Genomic DNA, 23,483 nt, shown 5'->3' with positions numbered 1-23,483 from the left:
TTATCATTTTTTGAGAGTTTCATGAAGTGCCGTATTGAGAAGGTTGGCAGGAGGGTGTGCCACAGTCAATTAGCAATGTCTGTCACGAGGAAAGAAATTGGAAGTAGGGACACAATTGCCACTTATTTGCTATCCTTGAGCTCCTGAGCTCCTGGGCTACCAACCTGTGCCTTCTCAGAACTGAAACTATTAATATAATGGTGAGGACCAAAGACCTACCGTGGAAATGTCCTTACTTCACCAGTGACGCTATACAAAACTCCCCCCATCATCTAGAAGATGGCTCAGATCCTACCGTTTTCCTCACATTTTCCTCACGTGTTCCAACTTGTGCTCTAAATCCTTGAGAAGCATTTTACAAAGAGTGTTTCATGTAATATTAATTCCTTAAGATGCTATTTAAAAGAAGGGCTGGTGGTCCTACATTTGGGATTTTCTGAATGCCAAATACAACTGTATAGTTAATAATACTTTCATCCGATAGTTATTGAGCATTTATCAGGTCACAAGTTCTCTTCCAAATGCTTTGCATGTATTAGTTAAATTAACCCTCACAACAACTCTATTATGTCCATTTTACAGATGAGGAAACTTAAATAAGAGAAGTCACACAACTAGCAACTATTGGAGTCAGGGTTCACTCTGGCCATCCAAATTTAGAATCTATTCTTTTCACCACTACATGATGTTGCCTCTTATTTGTATAGCTATCTATATTTATAATCTGTACCTTTATCTACATATAAATTCTAAATCGATATTTACATCTTTATCTTGATGATCCACAAATCACATTTGCATGTTAAAGTCTCTGAAAATTTCTTCTGTAGAGAAATTCATTGGACTCTGTTTAATTCTATGATTCTTTAATTTATTTGACACAAGAAATCTGCTACAGACACTTTTTTCTCTCTTCACTTAGCTTCTATTAGCAACCTATATAATAGAATGTTCTAGAGCACCATGAAAATATGGTTCTGAGTATTTAGCTATAAAAATTCAAGGATGATAATTTTCCAAAGGATGAGATTCTTGAATCCTAAGTTCAGCTTTCTGCTTTATTTAGATCAATATTGGTATAACTAGGTGACTCAAAACCCAGGGGAGATTGTCCAAATTTTCAGGTCCTAAATGAGTTTAAAAGGAGTTGATAAATGTAGAGAACAGAATGGACTCTATCCCTGAATATCCAATTAATTGTGAGTTTTTTTTGGCTTATTGGTTGGTTGCTTGCTTGGTTGGTTTGGGACAAGGTTTCACTCTGTTGCCTGGGCTAGAGAGCAATGGCATCAGCCTAGCTCACAGCAACCTTGAACTCCTGGGCTCAAGCAATCCTCCTGCTTCGGCCTCCCAAGTAACTGAGACTATAGGCACACACCACCATGCCCGGCTAATTTTTCCATTTTTGTAGCGATGAGGTCTTGCTGTGTTTCTCAAGCTGGTCTTAAACTTCTGGCCTCAAGTGATCCTTTGACCTCAGCCTCCCCAAGTGCTGGGATTACAGGCATGAGACACTGTGGCCTGGCCTCCAATTAGCTGTTTAAGTAATTGAGGATAGATAGATGATAGACAGATCAGTAAAGTTAACCTGTGAATAAAATAAGAGTAGTTGGTGAGCATTTCCACTTACATAAAATAAGAATAGTGTAATATGAAAGAAAAAGCTTAAAATTAGCACTAAAGAGATTTGCCCATAGCTGGAACTATATTCTGTATTATATGGCCAACATAAAATATTGTGCCTGGTAGGTGCTCAGAAAACATATGTTGATTTGAACAAACGTGTGATCTTGAACAATTTACTTAACCTCCCTAAGCCTTAATTTCCACATATACAAAATGAAGATAATAATTTCAACCTCCAGAGTTGCTGGGAAAATTAACCCTGATGATGTATTTGTAAGCAAGGTTTAATTTTAAAGCTTTATGTAAATGTCAGCTGCAAGTCCTGTCATCATCAACAGTGATAAACGCAGGGTGCGAAGCACGGCCGAGCTGGTTCGCATCAGTCTCCCGGCCGCGTGGCCACCAGGTCTACCCGTGAGTAGGGCTTGCCGGTCCCCAGCAGGCGCCCGGGGAGGATACCCAGCCCCCAAGTATAGACAGGGATAAAAGACAGCCCACTGAGGACAAAGGAGGACAACCCTAACCAAATTATCTTCTACCTCTGATGAAAAGACCCCCTCGAAAATCCCTTAGCTGCCAGGACTGTGGTTTACTATGGATATGCAGTAGCTACTCAGTAATTGTTCATAGAACTCACTAACTTACACACCTTGAGATGCATTTAAAGAGGTAGAATGAATGTCCTTCTCCTTAGCCTTCCGCTAAACTGTTCCCCAAAGATAAAAATAGATAGGATTTCCATTAATAAATCCAGACACCAGTGCAAAGTCCATTCTGCCGCAAGGCATTTCTTGGTGTTGGGGAAGAGTGCCTGGGAATTACAGCTTCAGAGGAAGGAAGGAAGGAAGGAAGGAAGGAAGGAAGGAAGGAAGGAAGGAAGGAAGGAAGGGAGGGAGGGAGGGAGGGAGGGAGGGAGACAAGAGGAGGGGGGGAGGAAGGAAGGAGGGGTGTTGACAGTGCCTCGCAGGGCTATAAACACCAGGGTAAATACTTGGCTCTTCTTCCTGAAGTGTCCTCTACAACTGCCCTGCCCAATACTGTGGCCACCAGCCACATGGGACTGTTGAGCACCTGAAATGCAGCTAGTCTTGTGCTGTGAGTATAAAATACACACCACATTTCAAAGACTAGGCAAAAAAAAGAGCAAAATATCTCACTCATAATTTTTATATGAATTCCATGTCAAAATGATGATGTTTTAGCTATATAAAAATTATCTATATAAAATGTATTATCAAAATTTATTTCACCTGTTTGGTATGGCTACTAGGACATTTAAGATTACATTTGTGGCTCACATTCAGTGGCTTGCATTGTGTGTTTATTGGACAGTGCTGCTCTAAAGCAATGGTTTTTGAATTGTGAGTTGTGATATATTTTTGGATCTGGAAACCAACTTAATGGGCTGCAACTTGTATTTTTTAAAGGAGGATAGAATAAATAGATTGAATTAGAATACATGGTATTAGATATTAGGTTACACAGTAAAATGCATTTTTATGGTCAATAGAGTAACAGCGTCTGGATGCCCCTTTTCTAAGCTATCTTGATGAGGCAGTACTCTGAGCCGTGTGCCAGCGTGAGCAGCAAGGCTGCGACTGGTCTCCGGCCCTCAGACGCAAGAGGGCCAGCGCTGGCAGCCTCGGCTCTGGCCGCGCGGCATGGCGGCCTCCCCCGAGGCCGCGCAGGAGAGGAGAGGGCAGCGCGCTGCGCTCTTCCCTCCCGAGACGCACACGCGTCCACCTGGCGCGGGCAGCGGCAGCACAGCGCCAGCCCGGGCGGGCGGCGGCCCCTGGCAGGCAGAGGAAGGCAGGGGCGCAAACACAGCCTCCCAGCGCCCCAAGCGTCCTGGCGGGGCAAGAAGTGACTCCCCTCAAAGGCAAATGAGACCTGCCTCACAGTACTCATTGTGTCCATAGAGACGTGCTTCTTCCTCAGCACAGAAAAGCACCCTCTCCAGGCTACTCAGGGAGCCCACAGGAGTAATTACGTGAGAGCAGGCCAGCCGCCGGCCTTCCGGAGGCTGAGAGCCCCGGGTCTCAGCAAGCTCCTGCGCCAGCTTCCTCTGGGGGTCGAAGGACTGGCTCCAGGTTGATTTAGGACACAACAAGAGCGCGGTGGTAAGCCATGGCTCACATGGCCCTTGCCTCGTAGGTGGCAGAGGCTCAGCCCACCCAGGCCAGCGGGTGACGCAAGGCCATAGAAGCCACGGAAGCTATGGCTCCCTGCCTCGTAACAGCTGCTTCACCCCAACACCGGCCTGAACGGTTAGCACTGCTGTTACCTAACTCACCACTCCGGGAAGAAGGGACAGAGGGGCTCAGGTCCCAGTCTATGGGGATACTGAAAAACCGCTCATCTTTTCAAATTCGAGCGCAGTGGCAGTGGGCAGTGTGTAGGGAGAAAGGTGCAGACACCTCCCGTTGCTCCCAGCTGCCATCTTGCCCTATCAGAAGCTGTCAGTGAAGGCCATCGTCACAGCTCACAAGGACACTGCTTCAGGGACTGACGTCACAGGTCTGATAAAACCACTTCCATTCCATGCTCTGGACTACCCAACATAGCCGGGTCAGAACACCCCGACAGCAAGCGCTCACTCGGCTTGGGTCCCGTGTGGCCCCTCAGAGAACACTATCAGTCGGGCTAACACTTTTTTAGAGCCCTTATTCTGTGCTAGGCCCTGTGTCAAATGCTTACTGAATATTATATATTAAGTGCTTAAACCAACCCTGCTATTATTAAGTACTTCCATCTTACAGGCGAGGAAACTGAGGTTCAGAGAAAATATGTCGCTTGCACACAGGACACAGCTAGTACAGCCAGACGAGATCCCAGGCCCATATGATTCCCAAGCTCCACACCTTTGGAACCATCTTGCCTCCCATTTCAAGTATTCTTAATACAAGATCTTGGAAAATGATTTGATAAGCCCAAAATAACATCCACAAATCTGAGCCCTGAGGTCAGTTTGCAGTGCTTAGGGTGAGAGTCACTCTCAGGATCTCTCCAGAGGGCAAGAGGCCGTCCTCTCCTGGCCTCACGGGCACGCTGATGGGTATGACACTCCCAGAGCACTCTGGTTGGAGTCACCCTCCAGGGTCTCTGACGTGGCATTTGTTGCTGGGTCTCCACGTCCCTGAAGCTCTTTCTGAGCACACCCTCCAGGCAGAAGCCAGCAGCTCCTGTATTCCGCTCAGACTTGGCCACTGTCCCTTCCTACTTCCCTTTGGAGCTTCAGCGGCTCTGGCTAAACTAGCCAGTGCCAGTGGAGGGTGAGCCCCAGGCTTTCGATCCCGCACCTGTCGTGTCTGCGCAGCCTCTGGCCAGCCACGCCCGGCTCTGCTGGAATTTCTCTTCTCCAGAGCTTCAGGTCCACCTGCCCGAGGGCCCTGCTGTTCAGGTTGGCCGGGGATCACAGGGGAGCAGGCTCTTCTCTCCTGCGGGACCTTCTCCAATAGGCCTGCTTCGTTACTCCAGTTGACACCAAAACAAAAATGTCCGCGATGGGTTCAGACGCAATTCCGCACACCAGTTAGTGAGGAGGACTGTGGACAGGAAGCTGCTCGCCCTGGCAGCACTGACTGAGGCTCCACGGCTTACAGAGACTCGTGCTCGGTGCCCGGCAGCGGGGAAGATAGGGCAGCTGCTGCGCAGTTGGGACCTTCCCAGCTCCCGCCGCCCCGCCAGGCCTGGCATCTGTCTGACCTGCCTGACCCTGCAGAGCAGCTGCCGGCGGACTCGGGTCAACCCGAGGCCTGCGCCGGGCTGCCCAGCTCGGGGCAGAGGTACTGGGCAGGGCTTTCCCAAAGACGGCAGGCCTGAGGGACTCGGTCTGGACATCCATTCCAAATAGGGTGCAAGCTCAGCTGTGGAAATAAGCGCAGAGGAAAAAATGGAAAAAAAAATTACACCAAAATCATAGTGACCCTTGCTAGGTCAGGATAATATTAATAAAAATACAGACTTTCTGTACATTCTGGTGATTTTATAGTAATTATGTATTGTTTTTCCAATCAGAAAAAAAACATTTTTTAAAAATAAATGCATTGGGTTAGCGTTCGCCTGTTGGCGCAGGGTTCTAATTGCCCAGGCCCGTGGTGCTTGGCCGGCGTATACCCTGACGCCGGGCCACGCGGGATTTGGACTCGGCTGTGTAGATGTGCCTGCTCGGCTTTGGTTCGGCCTGAGTGGCTCTGACCCAGTCCTGTGACTGCCGGTCTGCCCTGCTGCACCCTGGAGGTGCCACACGTCCACCTGGGTCGTGCCCGGCTCACGCCCCGTCCCGCCCGGGACAGCCACCTGGGCCTTGGCCCCATGCTTCCCTCTCAGGCCTCACGTCCAGCGGCTGCTGCGGGTGGGGTGAACAGCTCCAACCCTGGTGCCGCTCTGGTTTCTCAGAGTCCAGGTCCAGGGATCACACAGCCCAGGAACTGCCAAGGAATAATTCGGAACCCTCGTGATCTCGGGGGATCGAGGTCTCAACTTACATTCTAGCCAACCCCAGTCTGGAAAGCGGCGTTGGCCGTTCCCTGAGGGTTGTTGATCATCTGCGTGAAATAATGGCCCTTATCAATACCTATGGGTGGAGAAGATACGCCACAAGTGCCACCAGGTGATTTGTCACTCAGAGTCACCTGAGCATCTTCAGTTCTGCTCAAGATGATTCCACGGCTGGATGTCTTAGAGTGAACCTCTGCTCCATGGAGAAATGGAGACCACGTGATTCTTTATTTTTGATCTGTTAACAATGCTGACACCTTCCCATCAATTATATGCCACCTCATAATAGTTTATGAAATACTTTTCTATATACTTGACTCTCACTACACATAATCTCCACTTCACAGATAAGAAAACTTAGACTCAGGGCAGTCACAGGACTCGCTCAAGCTCATAAAGCCAGTGGAGGGAAGTGGCAGGAGTCACAGACGGATGCGTGTCTCCAAGGGGTGCCCTGCCCGCAGGCAATAACCCCTCTCTAAAGTCTGCCCCTGGAGGGGACCAGCGACGGCCAGCTCACAACCAACCACCTCATCAGATCCTCGGGCAAAGAAGGTCACAAATCACTCCTGCATTTCTGAGAAGCAGCAAGTAAATCTACGGGACAGTGACAGAGCCTGAGCAGTCAGAGGAACAAGCTTGCAGTGAAGATGGACCTGTGGCGAGTAGGTCGATTAGGGGTATGGACGGTCTGACAGGCGCCAAGGTCAACAGCAAGAAACAACATGACAGGCAGTAGCAATCAACAGAAGCGTGAGTGTGGGAGGCCCGTGATGCGGGAGCTCTCGGTGAGAGAGGCTGGGAAGTGGCCAGGCAGGACACTTGTCCCCCTAACAATGAACTGTGCTGATGGCTAGCGGGGCGGCGTGTGCCAGTCTTCTCAGCACCACCCTGCACACTCTCAGCAGCAGTTCCCCCCAGACAACACTGCAGAGAGGAAAATTCCAGAAACTTTGGAAGTAGGCAAGACCAATTTGTGGGAATATGCAGGACATCTGAGTAGGTAAGGGTGGCTGGAACCACATCACCTGTGTGTGTGTGTGTGTGTGTGTGTACTGAGGGAGAGAGAGAGAGAGAGAAAGGACGGACTAGACTTCAGGCTCTGTGCCGGATGCTGGGGTAACTGAAAACTAGATTATACATCCCGCCCTCTAGGGACCCTCCAGGGGGAAACAAACATCTCTGCAGATAACTATTGTGATAAGAGTTAGAACAAGTTCTGCTAGAGCTCAGACAGGGAGATAACTGTCACAAACTCTTTCTCATAAAAAGGCTTCCCAATCCACTGGGTATACTCTTCACATTCAAAGAAGACTTTGGCACCAGGTTGCTTAAGTTTGAATCTTGGTACCCTCACCTAGGGTTTGCCATTTTTAGACAAGTCATTTAGTTTCTCTGTGCCTCAGTTTCCTCATCTATAAAGTAGGGCAATCATCATAGTCCCTACGATTGCTGTGAGGATTAAATGAGTTAATATATAAAGCCCTTAGAAGACTGCCTAGCATGTGCCTAGACTATGTACGTGTCAGCCACAGAAAGCCCTTCCTCTCCTTCACAGTGCACTCCCAAATGCACGCTGCAGGGGCGCAACGCACAGACTCTGGGCCATGTGATGGTGTCTTATGTGATTGGCTTAACCTGAAGGGGGTGGGATCTTCCTTTCCTAATGAAACACAGCTGGTTTGGGCAAACCCTGAGACCAGTCCCAGGTCTGTGGTCTTCTAGGAAAAGCCCAGAGATCTTGTTATTTTGGGGAAAGGTGATAAATATTCCTTGTTGACTTAATACTGTGGAATCATCTTGCAGATCAGAAGTTTGGATTGTTCTAGACACATGTGTGGGTCTAAACTAAAGAAAGTATAATATTCCAAACAGTAGAAGGACATGTCACTGCCTACTTCATAATTATCTTCAAACACAGCCCCTGATGAATAAGGCATGGAGAATTGTCAGAGTCTGTTTTGGGAAATAGCCCACCTGCTTTGGCTTTCCATTTAGTGAATCAAGCTGGTGTCATGCTCAGCAGGGGGGACACTTTTATAATCATTTCCCTGCAGTAATCCCTGCTGACAATGCAAACTAGGATCAAAGGCATAGGTTTTCCCATTGCAAACTCCAAGGAAAGGATCAAGTTTTGAGTTGTTACTGGGGAAACCTGAGAGCCTCTTGGGGCACGGTGCTCCAACACTGGAGTAGGCGGGTTGTTGAGTACATCCACAGAAAGAAACAAAGCAGTTTCCCTCTACACCGACCGGCTTGGGCTCCTCCACCCAGGCTCCTCTCACCCTGGCTGCCGGACCCAACCCGCCTCCAGCTCTGCAGCCTGGAGTCAGCCTGGGTGAGGCCCTCCCCCCACCGCACCCAGCTGCTCATGCAAGCAAGTGCCAGAGAAGAGAGACAGTAGAAGGCCAAGAGTATTTTTTTTAATTAAGAGAATGTATTTATGCTGAGAAATAAAAATAAATAAATAAGCCTGTGCCTTCATTCCTTTTTCAAATATCACTATATTTTTCCAGTTCTCCCTGTAAGGAAAACAAACTGAAAAGGCCAGATTCCTTTTCATACTGTACGTTTCTCAGAGGTAGCACAGATTCCCCTCAGAACACTTGGATTCTTTAGTATCAACTTTATAGCTTGTTATTCTAGGCATGAGCCTCAGGTTTACCCATCCGTAAAGTGGAGCGATATGTCCACTTTACATACTTTACAGAATTCTACTGAGCTTATGTGTATGAAAGCATCTTAAAACCTGAATGAGCTCTACAAATGCCAGGTGTTCTGTGACTCTGACTCATTTTAGTGCCTTTCAAAAGGGGAAAGGTAGAAAGATCAATGTGAGAAAATGTTGAAACCTTTTACAGGCAATAAATATTCTCTGCTACAGCATGAAGCCACACTGAACCATGTCCACTGTTAGGTTAGCTGAAGGCTGTTGTTAAAATGAAAATGTCACTGTTATTTATAGTATAAGGCCTACCTGTTTCCAAATAGGTTTTCGGAAGGCATTAATTTATTGCCGATACTGTATCTTGTATTACTTTGGCATTTGACCACTGAGGGAATGAAACACAGAAGAAGGTAAGTTCGAAGCAGAGTTGGGGACAGGAAGAGATGTCTGGAGTAAACAGCCCTTCCCAGGAAGTCAGGTTCCCCGGGGACCTGCAGGGACAGGAACTGGACAGCCACGGGCTGGTCAGTGAGGATCTGCATCCAGCCGGTCTGAGACTAGTCGTAGAACCTGAGCTGTCACTGTCCTTAAGCCCCAAAAGAGGTGAGAGGAGTGGGCAACAGGCTACCAGGACCCGGAAAGACAGCCGTGCCAGTGCACAGGGAGGATCACCTTGAACGAAGCAGCGTCCCTTCAGCCGTTGGCACTGCCCGCCCGGCCAACCGCCCCGGGAGCAGCCAGGGCCGGGCTCTCCTCCATGCTGGGCTCTGTGGCTGGGCGTCCCCTCGGCAGAATGGGAAGCTCCAGGGCAAGACATCAGGGAGGAAAGGGGCAGAGGGAGGGTCTGGAGAGGCAAATGAGGAGCTCCAGACCGGGCCGTGCAGGGAGAAGGGATCCCCACCGTGGTGCCCAGCGAGGGCTGCGGAAGGCGAGTGGTGCGGGAGGAAGAACGCCGGTCAAAGAGAACCGGACACCGTGCGCAACTCATTTCAGGTATAAACCTGAAACCACCTGAAACATTCTGTGCCCTCTCAGAGGGCTTTTTTCATACCCTGTGTGGACCACACATGAACTTTGGGAACCCTCAAAACGTGCCTTGCTTACTGACGCCCAGTCAAGCCCACTCAGTGTCATTTGTATTCATCATTCATCAGAAAAGCAGCTGCACAGAGCTAAATGGTCAATTCCTGTCTTTGTTCAGATTGAAGACATTTAGAAGTCCAATATTTTACAATACATATCCTGTATTTAGCAGTTAATAAAATAGCATTTGAATTCCACTGGTGTCCCCTTTTAACAATAATGAACAAAGATGATGCAGTATAACTTAATGGAGAGCAAAATGCATTTTGTCAAAAAAGAGAGTTAGAGAAAAGGAATTGAAGAAATTATGGACCCTGGAAAACTACTCTCTAAAGCAATGAGGAAGACTAATCTGAGCCTTACTGGCTAAATAACTGCAAAATAAGATAAACGACAAACAAAAAAATCATCGGTGTTTTTCAAGTCAAAATTCATCTTTGGAACCAATTGCAACTGTAAATGTCAAAAGGTTTCTTAATCATGCCATGCCCTGCTTTAAAAACATTGCTGGCTCAACAAGTCTGACAGACACAGAGCACATTTCCAAAGATGCCAAACACAGCTCTCTGACATCTTCTTCGTACCTTTCACCCTGAACACAGACATCCCTGTGCTCCACTATTCCAGCAAACGTGTCCTTCTCAAACACGATTTCCTCATTCTCTGCTCCTCACCCACGTCAGCTGCCTTTTCCATTGCCTCTTCCTTTCGAAATCTTTCTCATTCTTCAAGATCCAGCTAAAAGGCCATATTTTCCATTGACCTTTCTCTAGGATGTCTTACAGTTGAAATGTCTCCTTCCGCTGGGCTCCCAGAAGCATGTCCCATAACTCTGATACAGTGCCTGTCCCATAACTCATCATGGTCTGCTATTTATTCTTGTTATGTGAATACCTTTCTCCCACTTACACAGCAAGTTGCCTGAGACTTCTCTAGCCTGCCCCTGACATCTGGAGTGGAATCTAGCCCAGTTCCTGGTATGCAATCAGTGTGTAACTAAATTTAATTAAGCAAGTTGTGCTCCATATACCAGTGATCGGAGCTTCCTCAACTTTCAGGTAGAAAATAATTATGTTATTTCATGCACTAGAAGATATAATTCACCTGCTCATAGTCTTTGGGTCAGGGTGGTGCTATTTCATGCTCTAAAAGGCTTAATTTACACAATGGAGTAAATAACTTCCTTAGACCACTAGAGTCAAACTTTAATAAGTTGCCACCTCCAACATACAAGTCATCTGAAGAAATTAATGGTTATCCAATAGATGAAAGCAATTATTCATCTCCTGCTGGAAGGATCGACTGCAATATAGTTATGTCATATAATCGGAAACAACATGAATTTGATCTTTGAGTCTGTCACTAGGTATTTTTAGGGCAGATGAATTTCTCTGGTATTCTGGATGTGGGCAGGAATAATTTTTAAAGGTGACTACTGCTAATATTTGTTTGTTTCTGATGGGTTTCAATGATCTAAAAAAACAAGCTATCAGTTCCTATATTTACAGATTTAATTAATTAGAAGTTCTGAGCCTATGTTTGTGAGTTAGCATGGTCCCACTGGTTTGGGTACATCAAGCTCTGGAAGCACTGCTCATAAGTGACCAGCCCCTTATCCACAGGTACACTCATGATATAGTATTTTGTAGTAGCATTTTCGTAACCTAGTTTTAACTGATTTTACGCCTTTGTGAAGACTGAAAATGGTCCCATCAGAGGCCAGACTTTCTTGCACTTAGCGGTGGGCTCCAGTTAACTCTGCTTATTCCCTACCTTTGTCTCCTCTCCCCACCCTCTCCCCACAGCTCCTACTCCCCCACAACCGCACCCCTCCATCCAGACTCAGACCCCACCTCTTAAGGAAGCCCGCTCTGGACACTTCTCCCACACTCATCTCTCTTCACCTTGGGGACGCCTATTGAACTGAAAACTAGTGCTCTTCAGTTTAATACGTACAAATGGACTGCCTCATCTTGTTCTTTAGTTCCAGGTGCGTTAGTCTAGTCTTCTCAACTTGATTATAAGCCCCAGGAGAGCAGAGACCACTTCTTATATTTTGAACCAATCTCTCAATCTGTCCTAAAGGGTGTGGGCAGGAAACAGAAACCATCAGCTTGGGCCACGGTCTGGCTGGCAATCTTTCTCTTGAAGGAACTGTCTTTGCAGTTTTAGTAAATGTAAAGAAGAGAGAAATGAAAGGCAATATAACTCTTTAAGGAGAATAATTGAACAGCAAATGGTGACATGCTGTTCTCCAAGCTCAAAAACATAGATAAAAAAAGGACATTAATGATAGCAAAAGGTCAGACTCTTGGAAGAATCTTTTACCAAAATGGTGTAGATTAATTAGAAATTCATTATTTATATCCTACCTTCTTGCAAAGGATAGAGGCAGCTGATGGAGGGAGGCTGTGGCATCTACTATGAACTAGGTGTCTGGAAATAGGATTTAGGACGTAGCTTGGCTCTAACTTCCTGCATGTAATTGGACAAATCATCCCCACAGTGTAAGCCTCATCTATAAAGTGGGAAGTATCCCACTTAATCTTGTGAGGATTAATTGGAGCCATATACAGTTTATGTATGTATGTTTAATGACATATATTTAACTGTCAAATACTCTACAGGTATTAAGAATTCTCTGGAGTCTATAAAAATTGGATAAGTTCTCACCTAAATGGGATTTCTATTTACCAAAATTCATGGAGAAACCTAGATCATGCACAGTAAAATTTTAGAGCTAAAGTTAATAATACAAGACAGACGCTCTATCAACCATAGCTGCCCCAAAAGAAAGAAGCACCTTGATGACCCCCCCCCCCCCGTGGTAAGATTTGCCGGGCCTTGCCAGTTGTATTGTCAAGCCTAAATGACTTCATATTCACTTTCCATCAGGAGATTTTTATTACTCCCTTAGTATCATTCCCTTGATTGATATTCAAGACCCCATTTTCCAGATGAAGGAGGAGTGGCTCTGAAAGGCCATGTCAATTCAAGTTCTCCCAGACAGTACAAGGCAGAACCTGAGGACAAGGCCAGAAGCCAGCTTCCCCATCCCTGCCGCTGTGGCTTCTCCAATGCACACTGACACAAAACCACGGACATATTGGGCGACTGTGTGTGCTGAGAAATGAATGTGGGTCCTTCGGGTTCTGAGCCAAAGTCCCTGCCTGCAGATTCCCACGTGAGGACACATCAAAGTGCACGTGGTTCAGGGCACGGGGCAGGCAGGCCTGGTGGGGGGCGACACCCAGGCTGGCCTGCACACCACTCCAGTCCTGCTGACAGTGCCCGGGCCGGCATGCAGTCCTGTCTGTCTGCTGGGAGTTTTCTGCCCTCGGGGTCTTTTCAGAAATCTGCCAGGCCCAATGAAGGCCCGGCGCTGACGGAGAGGAGCCAGCTCTGAGGCTCCCAGCAGCCCTCGCGGCTCCACTGACACAATGGGGCCGGCTGTAATCACATTACACCCTCGCCTTTCATAATTACCCTCTTTCTCCAAGTGACAGAGCATCCCAACGGCAGGGAGGGAACTATTTTTAAACTAATTCTAACCAAAAAAAAAAAAAAAAAAAAAGCACAAAAAGAGTGTCACTTTCCACAGATACAGTTCTGGTGTATAAATCACCCCCAGGAACAGAGTGGGGACTAAGGTTGGCAGAAGCTGGAGAATCCAAACAGAGCCCTGGCCACCTGCTCTCAGGAGGTCACCTGCCCCACAACCTGCGTGCTCATTCTTTCTCTCCCTTTCCCCTCACCCCCAGGACCCTGTGCCCATGTTGGTCTCTTCCATCCCCTCTCTCACTCTAGAAAAAAAGAAGAGTAAAAGAAAAAGCCCAAGGCAAGCTTCAGTGGGAGCGATCTGGCTACTCTCCTCCCTCCCCTCCTGCCCTGGTACCTGACCACGCCAGCCACGCCCGGCCACGCCAGCCACGCCAGCCACACCCCTGCTTCCTGAGGCAGCGTCCCTCCCTTCTCCTCTGGGCGTGGCTCATGGAATTTTTCCTAGAACCTTAGAAAAGCTCTTCAGTGTGAAGAAATAAAGCCAGAGGAGGTCAAGGATAAAGGATAAAAAGCTACTTAAGAACAGCTTTAGGTGAGGACGAGCTTCAGCCAAGCTGGGGTGACCCAAACCTCTCCCCGCAGGCCTCCCTGGAGAGGTGCGAGCACCTCATTAACGCGGCCCGAATCAGCCTGGAGGACGGTGCTGTTATCCGCCTCTTACAAATCACCCAGAGACACCTCTGGTGCTGGCCATGATAATTATATTGATAAGGACGCTGGAGTGCAGGAAATGAATCAATGGAACAGCGGCTCTCTTGGGTATCAATCTATGGAATCACTGCACCTCTCTTGCTCTCCCATTTGTGGGGTCATTAGCTGTCTGTCATGCTCACAGCTGCGAGTGCATCATTGAACCCTGGGTCTATTATCTATCCCTCAGCTTTCTATTTCCTCACTCTACCTGTGGAACTCTTGTCTGCTTCTCTCACCAGCCTAATTCTCTTCTATTTTTTCTTCTCCACCTTCTCTTCTTTCCCTTCCTTCTCTGATTCTCCCTCCTTTTCCCTCTGTCTTAGTCTGCTTAGGCTACTAGAATATAATATCATAGACTGGATGGCTTATAAACAACAGAAATTTATTTCTCACTATTCTAGAGGCTGGGAAGGCCCAGCTCAAGGCACCAGCGCATTCTGAGTCTGATGAGGGCTCCCTCTCTGGTTCTTAGATGGTGCCTTCTAGCTGCATCCTCATATGGAGAAACGGCAAGGAGTCCTGCGGGGCCTCTTTTATAAGGGCACTGATCCCGTTCATGAAGGCTTTGCCATCATGGCCTAATCACCTCCCAAACGCCCTACCTCCTAACATGATCACCTTGAGGGCAGGGTTTCACATACGAATTGTGGGGGGTCACAAACATCAGACCATGGCATCCTCCTTCTCCTACCACCAGCTTATCTCTCGAACTGGCCCACCTGGGCTCCAGTCCTGGAGTCGTACTAGTTCCAGTCTGATGACTTGTCTGAGATATGGAAAGACGGTGAGGGGCAGAGAGGGAGCTCTGCTAGTGCCCTCAAGCCTCCTAAGTTGCCTGAGGAGACACAGGTTTTGGGTCTGGCTTAACCGTGCACTCACTGCCTCACACCAAAGACATGGCGTGGGTCTCAGCACAGCCCAGACCCTCCACAGGAGAGCGCAGGTCTAACGCAGCACTCCCGGACATTCCACAGTGCGGGGCCAGGCCTTCCCTACGGGAAGCTGCAAAAGTCTGCCCACCAGCATCACTGAGAAGTGCCGAGGAAAGAGCCCACCTGCAGGACAGTCAGGGTTCTTTGCAATCCAGAAGAATAGCAGGTGAAGATAGAGAGTGGAGCCAGAAACGAAAGCTTCCAGGGACACAAGAAAGAAAGCCACTTTGAAATAATTATGAAGCGACAAGAGCTTAGCAACACTGGGGGCATTATTAAGTAGGCATTTAATAAACGTTAGTTTCACTTCCTTTCCCCCTTCAGCGGGCCTCAGATGCAGTGAGAAAAATGGAGCACTTCATGCCATCCATCCCGGCCTCTGTCTCTGCCTTCTCCGGAGGAGCAATGCCCGAGAGAGGCGCAGCGGTCGGCAGCACGCGTGTGGTTAGCAATGGCTTGTGACTGAGCTGGGAAGCACACCTCAGGGGAGCCTGAGAAGTGACTGAAGCCAGAGGGAGCTCGTGCAAAGCCTCGGTTTGCTATAACTGCTGCTTTGGAGGAGAATTGTCCTAGAGGAGGGCGAGTTTAAAAAATGTCCCCCACTCCTCTAGAACCAAGGCTTTCTGGTTTAGAATTGCTCCTGATTCTTGGGACACAGTGGAGGCTGGGTGCTTTTAATACAGAACCATCAGACGAGCCTCCTCTCAAGGAGGACAGAAGCAATTTCCGGGGAGGTAGGCTGGATCGGTGGAGCAAACATTAAGCTAAAAGTCATCGCTGTCAGGAAGTCCTAAATCTGAACCCAGGAGAGGAGAGTGTTGATTTGGAAGAGCTCTAAGTCTTTCCATGAGAGCAGTTATGCGGCCCCTAATTAAAGCTGGCTGCAAACAGCCGTTCAAAACACAGGCTTTGGTCAGCAAGATCAGGGTTCTGTCTGGGTTCCTTTCTCATTAACTGTGCCGTCTTGGTCAGATTCCGTGGCCTTTCCTGAAGCTCATTTTCTTCATCTCAAATAATGGAAGTAAAGGAAGACCTACCATCACAGCCAAATCACCCGGAGCCTCCTGGTGTCCGCAGCAGGTCTGATTGCCGCCCCCTCTGACTGGTGCCAGCCCAAGCCAAACCAGTCGTGGGATATATTGACTCCTAAATATCCCTCCTCACTAGCTTACACAGCTGCTGCCAGGAGTAAACAAAATGATGTGAAGAAAGTGCTTAGCTTGGCCCAGTTACTCTTGGTATTTGTTACGGGTTGAATTACGTCCCCCCTAAAGAAGGTATGATGAAGTCTTAGCCCCCAGTACCTCAGAATGCGGCTTATTTGGAAATAGGGTCATTGCAGATACAAGTAGCTAAGTTAAGGTGAAGTCATGCAGGAGTCGGGTGGGCCTCGCATCCGATACGTCTGGTGCACACGCGGGAGGGCAGCCATGTGCAGGCACGGGAGGATGAAATCTGCAGGCAGAGCAAAGACTGGAGTGTACATCTACAGCCAAGGAATGCCTGAGGACTTCCAGCAATCTCCAGAAGGTAGGAGAGAGGCATGGAATAGACTGTCTCGAAGAGCCCTCAGGAAGAACCAGCCCTAGGGATGCCTTGCTTTTGGACTTCTAGCCCCTAGAACTGGGAAAGAAGGAAGTTCTGTTATTCTACCCATACATACAGCATTACAGTCGGTAGACTCTGCCAAGCCCACTAAGACCACAAATGTGTAAAATATCAGGAAAGAGAAGACCTTAATGTTCATTTCAGTCCAGTCTCTCATCCTATGCTCGAAATTCCCTATCAGCATTCTCATTGAGGAGTGTTTCAGCTGGTGCCTGAGCCCCTCCCGTGGCCAGGAACTCTACCTGTCCTGACAATCCAGTAGCTCTCGCTAGTAAAACAGCTCTTCCATATATTGGGCCGAAGTCTGCTTCCCTGTAGATGCCCCCATTTGTGGAAACCACCTCCCTGGGAACTTTTGCCAAACAAAGGTCCAATCCCTTAGCATTTGACAGCCCTTCAAATACTTGAATTCAGTGAGAGTATGAACAAATGCAATTTCTTTTGAGTGGAATGAACTTTTGCCTTCTTTACTTAAAGAGTAATCCATTAAAATCAAGTTCAGTATTACTTCCTGATAGCGTAGGTTACGCTGTGGAAAAAAACACTCCCAAAATCTGTGCTTCAAAAACCAAAGGATTATTTCCCACACTGCATGTCCGTCGTGAGTCAGCAGGGACCCAGCCTGATTGAGCAGCCACCACCCTGAACACTGCCCGTCACCCTGGGAGGCAGAAAGCTCCAGAAGGTTTCCCGTCAGCGATCGAATGCACCAGCCTGGAAAGGACACGCACCATTTCCTCTCACAGTTCATTGCCACGGAAGTAGGGACAGGGCCTCGCCTCACCAAGAGCAGGCGGGGAAATGTAGTCCTACCACGTGCCTGCAAAGCCAGCCGGAAAGACCTGGCGGCAGCACTCACGGTCACCTCGCTTAGGCTGCGTGGCGCTGCGTGGCGCTGCGTGGCGCTCCCTGACGCCCTGGGCGCACTTGTATCCCCTCCCGCCCTCTGGAGGCGTTTTGTGTATTAGGTAATTATCTCGTTGCACTGTCCTTACATTTACTCCTGTTTTCATCTCCCCCACGAGACAGAGTTCCTCGGGGACAGCAGGCTCATGATAAACGTTCGCCACGTCGATGCATTTGAGAGCAGTGACCACATATGCAAAGTAGCATCCAGAGAACTTGCAGGGGCTTACAAGGCCGCTCGAGACCTGGCCCCACCACCTCTCCGACCCCGTCCCCCGTCCCCCCTCCCCCCACCCGGCCCCCTCTTTCTCCCATGGCCAGCCACGCCGTCTGTCCAAGTCACCCGCCCGCTCCTCCCTGGAGCCCTGCGCTCCGTGCTCCCGGGGCTGGGCTGAGCTTCCTCCCGTCTGCTTGGCTTGCTGCCGCCCCACTCTGACACCGTCTCCACTCAGCGCCACCTCCTCAGAGAAGCCTGTCCTGACCATGCCTATGAGACGGCAACGTGCCCCCCGCCCTGCTCACGCCCCTGCTCCCTTCCTTTCTTTTCTTTGTCTCTGCTGTGGTCACCACTTCTTTACACAAACACACACTAGCGCATGCTACCTGATCACATATTAAATGCCATGTGATTTGCGTTATATAATAATTATTTGTGGTATATATAATTACTTTTTTCCAGTATTTATTTATTGTCTGTCCCCCACCTGCCCACACTTGAATGACATTTCTATGAATGAAAGGACCAGTATATAGTAGGTACTTGATATTTGCCAAATGAATGAATTAGAAAATGAACAAATGTACTCTCTGAGTCTTCACATCTTTGGACCCAAATGCTGAGTTCCTTTCTCTCGTAGGGCGAGAATTTTGAGTCCTTCCAACCTCCCAGCCACCTAGAAGTGACCAATGCCCAGTGCAGTAGAGAGCAGAGCAATTCCTTATGTGTCCTTTATTCTATATTTCATTGATAAATCCTAAGTTTAAGTAAATTTGGGAGTTACAAAATATCGCACTGTGGACCAACTAATAGTAAGTTTAGTTATTGACTAAAATCTAGAGTCCTTTGCACACACAAAGCTGCACCTTTCCCTCTCTCTGTAATCTTTTTTTTTCTTTTTGTTTTTGAGACAGAGTCTCACTCTGTTGCCCGCACTAGAGTGCTGTGGCATCAGCCTAGCTCACAGCAACCTCAAACTCCTGGGCTCAGCAATCCTCCTGCCTCAGGCTCCTGAGTAGCTGGGACTACAGGCATGCACCACCATGCCTGGCTAATTTTTTCTGTATATTTTTAGTTGACCAATTAATTTCTTTCTATTTTTAGTAGAGATGAGGTCTCGCTCTTGTTCAGGCTGGTTTCGAACTCCTGACCTTGAGGGATCCTCCCGCCTCAGCCTCCCAGAGTGTTAGGATTACAGGCCTGAGCCACGGCGCCCAGTCGCTCTCTCTGTAATTTTGTAGTTGTTGCTTTTGAGCCTAAGTGTGGTACTTCACATTTTCCCCTCTTCATTTTCTTGTCACTTGTCTTCCTTTTCATCTATAATGTTGTTTATTCTTTCACTTACTTATTAAGTGTGTACTATGTGCAAAAAAGCTGCATTAAGTGCTATGAGGGTTTAGGTAATAATTTTACAATTCCCAGAAGAAAAATGTTATTCAGCAATATCAATAGGGATCAGATGAATAAACTTCAGCTCAGTAAGAGAGACAGCTAAGGGCTCTTCTGTACGTAAATGGCTAATGGCAGAGCCATCCTGGGAGACTTTCAGTGGTGGCAGGGCCCCAGCAACACCTAAGGCTGTGATTCCTGGGGCAGCTGAAGATGGGAAGGCAAGTAGAGCGGTGGCTGAGAGGGGTGGGAAGAACTTACGGGCAGGAGGGCAATTTAATTCAGACATGTCATTCCACTTATCCCTGAGGCTGATTCATCTCATCTGGAAGTGACCAACATGTCACCATCTCCCACATCACTGCAAGGACGCACCCATCTTTGGACAGGGTGTGCTAAGGATCGGGCTTTCTTGCTGTCCACTGTCGGACAAGACACTTCACATGTTCCAATGATTTCAGGGCAGTCCTTGAACAGGGCAAGAACCAAAACAATTATTCTACTTGTCTGCAAACCATATTTATTTATTTTAGTTAGTATGAAGCATTAGGTAAGAATACTACAGACAATAGCTCCATTGTCAGTCCAACCCTATACTTGTGGCACCATTGTTATCTCCACTCTGCCGATGAGGAATCTGAGGCCTAAGGTGGTTAAGGGATCTTCCTATAGCTAGAAAGCAAAGCAGCTGAGTTTGAACCCGGACATTCCAGCTCCAGAGTCTGTAGTCTCAATAGCTCTGCTCTGCCCTACTTCCTCACTATATTGAAAACAAGGACAGATTACAGTCCAATATATGATATAAGGGCTGAATAGTAAGACAAGATTTTATAGTAGTCACTAATACAGGTGATTCCTAATAAAATCAACCCAGAACATTGCCCAGAACTGAAATTGAAGAGACCAATATCTTACGTGAGATAATGGGGAGGAATTCAGTGAGTTGGAGAATGATTCAACCTTTCCCCGCCGAACGGTTATGCACGAATTTATCTTTCCATCCTTCCGTGTGTCCCCTCATGCATTCACGCAACAACTACACACTGGGCACTCGCGTGTCCTGGAGAGACCGTTACACGCTGCGGGTAAGACGCTGGGGGTAAGACGCGGTCTGACCGGCGTGGACTTAGCAGGCAAAGGACATGGTGGTCTGGCGTGGCAGTTGCTGCAGCACGGAGGGGGCCTGGAAGGGTGCAGCATGAATCCAGCCTGTGTTGGGGGCATAGCTGAGGGAAAAGATGAGAGAAGAATGCTCTTGCAGGAAGCAACTCTGAATCTGGCCCTAGCAAAATTCTCTAATCTTCGTATTTCCGGGAAGATCATAGAATTTACACAATTTCCATTGGAGACCAGAGAAAAGGAAATGCTCTTTTCAAGAAAGACCGTGGGGTACAGCAGTTAAGAACACAGCTTTTGGAGTCCGTGGGGCCAGCATTCAAATCGTAACTTCCTCCATTACGGGAAGGGCTAAGCACCACGCCCCAGCACAGGTTGTCCTAAGGGTCACAAAAGCTCTTGCGGAGCGCAATCCGCACGCTCAGTCAGTGCTAGCCGGCACTTGCTGCCTTCTTCTCAGACTCACAGCCACTCCCACGTGGGCCCTTAGTCCGTAATCTTCCCAGTAGCTCTAATGTTACTTTCAGAACCAAAGTTTGTAAATCTCTTTTCTCTTTTACATAGAGAATACAAAGGGAACATAATTTCTGAAAAACTTATTTGCATTACTGTGAATTTATTGTACTCTGTGGTTCTTGGTGACTAGGTAACCAGCAGAGGAGCTAATTCATTATTTTAGCAATTTAAACAGGAGCCCAGAAGAAAGGCTCCCTGTCGTTGCAGAGCACCGGGACTGTACTAATGAGAAGATTAAAAGAAAGTTCAGCTCACACAGTCCCACATAATCACAAATGTACCCAAGGATTATTAACAATCACAATTACCTGGAACTATATTATTTGCCTGGTTGGTTATTCTAAAGTCAACTTGTGCTGAATAGATGAGCTTAGCGGAGTTGTTGAGGAAGCTATTTTGAAGTGGCTGGTGGAGCCCTCCACAATAGATATCTGGGGAAATGGGAGCATACACCCAAGGCTCCATGGGCCCCTTCGTCTGATTTCTCAGAGGGAACTAAGGAAGCTCTGAGTCCTCCTCCGATGAATAACCTGCCTACACAGCCTCCAAGGCCCCGCATGCCTGTAGGAGCCACTTACCCAGCACAAGTGGGCCTGACCCGGGTGTTGTAGAAAAGCCTTTTGGGAAAACAAAACAGCCTTCAGCAGCAGCGTCCATTTTCAGGGACAAAGTCCTGGACCTTTATGACGTTGGCAGCCACCGTCCCTTCACGATGCCCCTTGAACATCTTTGGCTGCCCATTCCTTAGCTGTTAGGATTGTGCAGAGCCATGGTGCCAAGGTGCAGGTCTCGGAGGTTGTCTCATTCGTGGCTTTCTTGCAGATTCCTGCAACCCATGCTGTGTGCTGCAGGCCGGTCTTAAACCCAGAGCTCTGGCTGAGAGGATGGGGGCAGATGGGGAAACGGTGGTCCTGAAGAACATGCTCATTGGTGTCAACCTGATCCTTCTGGGCTCCATGCTCAAGCCCTCGGAGTGCCAGCTGGAAGTCACCACAGAAAGGGTCCAGAGACAAGCAGTGGAGGAGGAAGGAGGTGTTGCCAACTACAACGCCACCAGCAAAGAGCAGCCCATGGTCTTCAACCACGTGTACAACATTAACGTGCCCCTGGACAGCCTCTGCTCCTCGGGGCTGGAGGCCTCCGCCGAGCAGGAGTTGAGTGCCGAAGACGAGGCTCTGGCAGAGTACACGGGCCAGACCTCAGACCACGAGAGCCAGGTCACCTTCACCCACAGGATCAACCTCCCCAAAAAGGCCTGCCCGTGCGCCGGCTCGGCCCAGATGCTGCAGGAGCTGCTGAGCCGGGTGGAGATGCTGGAGAGGGAGGTGTCGGCGCTGCGTGACCAGCGCAACACCAACTGCTGCCAGGACGGCGCCGCCACAGGTAGGGGCTGGGGACCCTGCAGCGGGGTCTCAGAGGGGACGGGGAGGGCTGAGAAGAAAGGGAGAGCAAGCGGGAGGGAGCAATGCACTCCGCGTGAAATCCAGCTTCCCTTCACACCGTCAAAAACAGTGCCCCGGTCTGTAGCTGCTGGTTAATGCGTCTGTAAGACATAAACGCAGCCCTCCCGGGGATCCAGTTCAGGGATTCTCTGCACTGCGTGGCTGGTTTGCAATACATTAACCTGATTTTGGGGGGATGAGTCAGGTAATGGCACATTGGTTCAGCACAGCGACTTCGATGGCGAGCAGGGAATTTGATGTCTGTCTTCATTCATCTTTGGTGCTCGCAGGCGGCTGAGGTGATATCTATCCATGTTAACCTGAGGGACTGGAGAGCGCAGGCGCGCTGCTCACTCAGCCGCAGCCTCCCTCCCATCTGCGGGAATGATAGTCCTTAGGGTCCCAGAGGACCTGCCCCGACTTCTCCAGCAAGACGGAAGTTTTTATCCCCTTTCCCCTCCACGAACACACAGACACGCATGCGCACAGACACACTCTCTCACACACAACGCACACAGAGCTCGTTCCATCTTCCAAAAGGCTGAATGTCCTGGGGATTTACCTCTAGCCTTGCCCGCTCTCCAGCTAGTAACTTTACGAGCTTACCTTCCCCTCTCTGAGAGACGGCGTAAGCCCCCAGAGCCAGACTCCCCAAGTGTGAGTCCTGGCTCTGTTCCTTCCTAGCGCACGGTCTTCCTAGCAAGCTTCACTGCCCGGGCCTTCTCTTCCTCGTCTACAAAATGGCGCTAGGCCAGCGCAGCAAGGAGTTGGTTGTTAAATACATACGCACCAGTTCTGGATGAGAGCCTGGCTCCCAGCAAACCCCTAGTGAGCAGGAATTGTGTCCGCCCTCTTTTGTGGCCAGTTTCCTCTCCCAAAAGCTACCTTAGACCCAGGCGATTCAGTTCAGTAATGAGAAGAGGCCTTTGTCTTATCAACTTGGGCTTGAGCACTCACCTCTTCAGGGCCCGTGACCTCAAGGCTTTCACGGGATGAAGCAGGAGGGGCAGGGGTACAAGGTTAGCAGAGCCCAGAAGGCCCGAGCTCCAGGGGGGTGCCAGAAACCTTCACCCCGACACACAGCAAGGCTAGGTGCAGTCTTTGAGCAGTGAAGTATCTCATGGGTTTTCCCACCTCCTCTCCCCATAACCAACACTGTAAATAACAGTCTGAAGACTAGAAGAGCAAGTCCAGTGGTTCAGTCCCCTGTCTTTGGTGAGCACTGT

General features: G+C 48.7%; 1 protein-coding gene across 1 annotated transcript in view; it reads left to right on the top strand.

Moving 5' to 3' along the window:
* Window positions 1–23,483, top strand: part of TNR (tenascin R) — a 389,837-nt gene that overhangs the window by 285,308 nt on the left and 81,046 nt on the right. Inside the window, exon 3 of the mRNA XM_012765050.3 lies at window positions 21,638–22,198. Within this exon, the coding sequence (XP_012620504.2) occupies window positions 21,700–22,198 (499 nt within the window). The 5' untranslated portion in view covers window positions 21,638–21,699. The remainder of the gene's footprint in view (window positions 1–21,637; window positions 22,199–23,483) is intronic.

This window comes from Microcebus murinus, chromosome 2, assembly GCF_040939455.1.
Source record: "Microcebus murinus isolate Inina chromosome 2, M.murinus_Inina_mat1.0, whole genome shotgun sequence".
Classification (NCBI taxonomy): Eukaryota; Metazoa; Chordata; class Mammalia; order Primates; family Cheirogaleidae; genus Microcebus; species Microcebus murinus.
Note: the sequence above shows the minus strand (reverse complement) of the source record. Positions and strands in the feature narration are given on the sequence as shown.